Source organism: Ceratotherium simum, chromosome X (assembly GCF_057802395.1).
Source record: "Ceratotherium simum simum isolate JZ-2026a chromosome X, ASM5780239v1, whole genome shotgun sequence".
NCBI lineage: Eukaryota > Metazoa > Chordata > Mammalia > Perissodactyla > Rhinocerotidae > Ceratotherium > Ceratotherium simum.
In genome coordinates, this window is record NC_141940.1 from 2438349 (window position 1) to 2442783 (window position 4435).

A 4435-nucleotide genomic window follows, 5' to 3' on the forward strand; every position below is an offset into this window, starting at 1 on the left:
GCTGGAGAGAAAGGAAACCTCGGGTTCTACAAAGTTGCCTCCAGCCTGCTTCTTGCTTCCCTGGCTCCATGTGACCGCCTCCTTCCCTCTGCTGTCTGGCCTGGGCTGAGGGGTCCGTGGTGCCCCGCTGCTCCATCCTCCTTCTTCCCATCCTGGCTGTCCTGAGTCCTGGGTGCGCCTGGCTGCAAGCCCCCTGTTGTCCTGGGGGCCTGGGCCCTGCCCCTCTCCTGCCCTGTCCGCCCTGGGTGCTCCTTCCCCTGCCAGATGCCAAGCCCCAGAAGTCTCCACCTCGCCGTGATACCTGGCCACATGCAACCAGAGCCTGCCCCCTGCCCTGCTGTCTGCTACCCAGTGACCAGCCTCGGGGTCCCATGTGAGGACTCCTCACAGTCCCTCAGCTGGGCCGCTGGCACCCACTGTCTCTGGGATCCAGTGGGTGGGCAGGGCATGTTTCCTCCTCTTTCCTCTCCAGGGCTCCTGGCACCAGTCTGGGGAATTCTTGCCGGTGGCCTGACTGGTTGTCCAGGAAGCTACTCTCTGGGCTTCCCAGGGTGACCCAGTATCTCCCTGAGCAGTATACCTGTCACAGCCATCTCCCTCCCTTCAAGCTTGGGAACAGGTGTGACAGGCCCCGGGGTGAGGAGGGGTCTCCCTCTGAATGCTTGGCCCATCCTGGCCCCCAGCCTCACTTGCACCCGCTCTGCCCTGCTCCTTCACTTCCCCGTCTCCTGTGGGTGCTCCAGACAAGGAGGCTCCCGGGAGCTGGGCACCAGACCCCTTCTCGCCCAGGCTGCCAGAGCCCCTGGCCCCAGTTACCTGCTTTGGGCATCTCCCAGATGGCTGCTTGGGAGGTGGGAGGACAGGCAGGCCTGTGGTCACCACTGTCCAGGTGTGCCAACGGTTTTACAAGCCAAGGGACTCATGAGGGCCTGCAGCGGGCAGGCTGCAGCCAGCATTTTGGTTGCCTCTCTGTGCCCCCAGCAGGAGGCCAGGCCTGCAGGCACCCACCACTGAGTGCTGGCACGTCTTGCTTTGGAATGAGGTCCTTGGGATGATGCCACCTGCTTGCTGGACCAGGGAGGGCCTTCTTGCTTCCCTCCCGTCTTGACTGTGCCTGGTGGGCTGTATACACCCCGAAACCTAGGGCTGGAGGGGCTGGGCTTCACTCCTGCTCCTGCGGTCCTGGAGCTGCGGGTGCCACTGGGGTGGTCCCCTACCCCTGCCTGTCACGTTGCTTGTCCTTCGAAAGGGAAGGATCGGCTCAGCCGAAGCTGCAGACCTCACGCCTCCCTCCTTCCCCGGCACCTCTGCTAAAGTCTCCTTAGATATTATGGGTCATTATACCTGTGAACCAGATACCATCTCCCCTTTCTAGTGGAAGAGGAGCCCGCAAGGTGGGTGAGCAGCCTCCTTCCCACTCCTGAGCTCGCTTGAGCCTCATGAGGGGCAACCACACCCTGGAGAAGGGGGCTCGTTTGCCTTTGTGGAAGGTGCCCCATTATGGGGCTGGGCATCGAACCCAGGTGGGCTAGGCCCAGCTGCTGTGGCCTGGCCCTGGTCAGGCTTGGAGGCAGGGCTGGGCAGAGGCCTTGGGCTTCCTCCTCATGCCTGTGACGACACGTTCCTCCAGCCCAAGCTGCACTCATCGGGAGCCTGCATGCAGCCTGGGATCCTGCTTTCCAATCTGTAAACACAGGGCGTGTGTCCCAGTGGCTGTGAGTGAGCGAGGGGGTGGCGAGCCAGCTGCACAGGTCCTACGGCCTCAGGCCTCCTTGTTACCGAACAGGCGGTTGGGGGTGGGCCACAGCTGCTGATTAAAGGCTGCCTGGATCAGCCTTTGTGGAGACAGGTGCCCAGCAGCCCAGGAAGCTGGCCAGCGCCTGCCCCAGGTGAGCCAGTGTGGCAGGGTTGGTGAGGGCAGCGGCTGGGAGCCCAGAGGCAGGTGGAGGCCAGGTTGGGGCCAGCATCTGTGTGTCAGGGAAAAGGCCAGGGAAGGCTGAGCCAGGGAGGCTGGGGATCACCGTGAGGGCTTTCTTGGGTGCCTTGCTTGCCTGTTTCCTGGCAGCTGACCGCAGGGGTGCAGACACGAGGTGCTATGCCTGAGGATCCCGGCCAAGGTGTCTTGGTGAAGATACTATCCTGGGCTGTACCTCCACAAGTCCCCGATGACATGGACCTAGCACACTTCCCCTCCATTTACCTGGAGTCAGGAGGCAGATGCCTCCGGGCTGGAGTCTGGGCAGCCTCTTCCGCCGCTACTTCCAGGCAGAGCTGAGCGCGGCCCACTCGGCCGAGGGCGATATGCACATCAGGCCTTCCTTTTGCTGTTTACTAGGTGGTAGTAGTGGGGATGGCCAAAGAGGGACCAGGGGACAGAATGGAGAGGGTGACGAGCCCCTAGAAGGCCTCATCCTGGACAGAAGTAATATGCCTTGGTCGCTGGGTCCCAGCTCTGGAGGCCCGTTAGCAGTCTCCCTGGATGAGGGTCTTGGCAACTGCTTTAGAGCTTCAAGTCCTATGAGGTGGGTGGGGGCAGGAAGTGAAGGGCTGTGGGTATCTGGGCTCAGGCCTCCGCATCTCGGCTTTCAGGGTTCATGCCTCCTGCTCTGACAGTTTTAGGCATCGCTGTACCTGTGAGAACATCACCATGTCCGAGGCACCCCGGGCGGAGACCTTCGTCTTCCTGGACCTGGAAGCCACTGGGCTACCCAGTGTGGACCCTGAGATCGCTGAGATATCCCTGTTTGCTGTCCACCGCTCGTCTTTGGAGAACCCAGAGCGCAACGAGTCTGGTGCCCCGGTGCCACCCCGGGTCCTGGACAAGCTCACGCTGTGCGTGAGCCTAGAGCACCCCTTCACTGCCAAGGCCAGTGAGATTACCGACCTGAGCAGTGAGGGCCTGGCGCGGTGCCAGAAGGCCAGCTTCAACAGGGCCGTGGTTCGGATGCTACAGGCCTTCCTGAGCCGCCAGGAGGGCCCCATCTGCCTTGTGGCCCACAACGGCTTCGATTATGACTTCCCCCTGCTGTGCACGGAGCTGCGGCACCTGGGCGCCCACCTACCCCAGGACACCATCTGCCTGGACACGCTGCCAGCGCTGCGGGACCTGAACTGTGCCCACAGCCATGGCACTCATGCCCAGGGCTGCAAGAGTTACAGCCTGGGCAGCCTCTTCCGCCGCTACTTCCAGGCAGAGCCGAGCGCGGCCCACTCGGCCGAGGGCGATGTGCACACCCTCCTCATGGTCTTCCTGCACCGCGCTGCTGAGCTGCTCGCCTGGGCTGATGAGCAGGCCTGCAGCTGGGCCCATGTGGAGCCCATGTACACGCCACCTGATGGTCCAAGCCTCGAGGCCTGAGTGCCAGGGGCTCAGCGACGCCCTCACCCAGGGAGATGAGGCCCACTCCCTGTAGCACGGGCAGCGCCAGCCTTCACGGTTGAACCGAGCTCTGAGGCCTGGAGCTGGCTCCGGACCAGTGCCTCGCTGCCCCTCCCCCCATCCTCTTAGCTGGGCAGCCCCGGCCCGTGCACCTGCTAGGCCTTCCCCTGGCCCTGGCTTAACTGGGCTGGCAGCCCTAGAGCCTTCTCCCAGCCCCAGCCTTGGCCCGTGCTCCAGTGGACTTTGCTGCCGTGGGCTCCCACCTCTTACCCTGTCCCTCAATAAACATTGCCAACTGCTCACCAGCTGACTTTGCAGCTGCCCCCCATGCCCTGCCCAGAGGGAGCAGGCAGGGAGCCAGGCTGGGGGCCAGAGCAGAGACCCCCAGGCTCACCCCCTTTTGGCCTCTTCCTGCCGTGAGCCGGGTGGGTGGGGGAGTGGGGGTGGGAGATGTCAGTGCTCACAGGCTGATCCAGGGGGCTGACGAGCTGAGGCTGTGGCCTCCGAGCCATGGGCCTCCTCTCTGGCTGGTCTCCTACCATTGCCTCCCTGCGTTGTTACCCCAGAGGCCCAAGAAATCAGTGAATAAGGCCTTAGGGCCATCTGCTGTGGTTCCCAATCTGTGCCTGGGAGGGAGGTGGGAGAAGGAGCTGCAGCCCTGGCCTCTAGGGAGCTCGGGCTTTCTCTGCCCAGAGAGCTAAGCCCGAGCCCGCAGAGCAGGCTGCCCGCCTGGGTGCAGAGCCCAGCTCCAGCACTTGCCCCCTGTGGGACCCCGAACCAACTCCTCCGTCTCCCCGAGCCTCTGTCGCTGCTCTGCAAAGTGGCCACAGGATGGAATGGTACTTTAGGTACGCAGAGCAGCACAGTGCCTGGCACACTCTGGCTGCTGGAGAATAAGCGGGCGTGCCCCTTGCTGCACGCAGGCACATACATGAAAAGGACCTTAAATGTGCAAGTCAAGTGCAAAGAGGACCCACTGTAGCGCATGGGGTGAGGGGCACGATGCCTGGAGGCAGGCTGGGCTGAGACCTGACCTGAGGCACGTAGGAGAGCTGG

At 63.2% G+C, this 4435-nt stretch overlaps 1 protein-coding gene across 3 annotated transcripts; it reads left to right on the forward strand.

The window, feature by feature from the left end:
* The first annotated feature begins 1776 nt into the window (after positions 1–1776).
* On the forward strand, positions 1777–3799 carry TREX2 (three prime repair exonuclease 2). 3 transcript variants are annotated; one of them, XM_004443288.3, is made up of 2 exons: positions 1777–1889; positions 2614–3799. In XM_004443288.3, exon 2 carries the CDS (start codon positions 2648–2650, stop codon positions 3356–3358), a length of 711 nt encoding a protein of 236 aa, XP_004443345.2. In that variant the 5' UTR covers positions 1777–1889; positions 2614–2647; the 3' UTR covers positions 3359–3799. The 3 variants fall into 3 exon arrangements, with proteins under 3 accessions (XP_004443345.2, XP_087283088.1, XP_087283087.1); XM_087426962.1 differs by having other exon boundaries at positions 1831–1889; positions 2590–3799; XM_087426961.1 differs by lacking the exon at positions 1777–1889 and adding an exon at positions 2204–2522.
* The last annotated feature ends 636 nt before the right edge of the window (positions 3800–4435 follow it).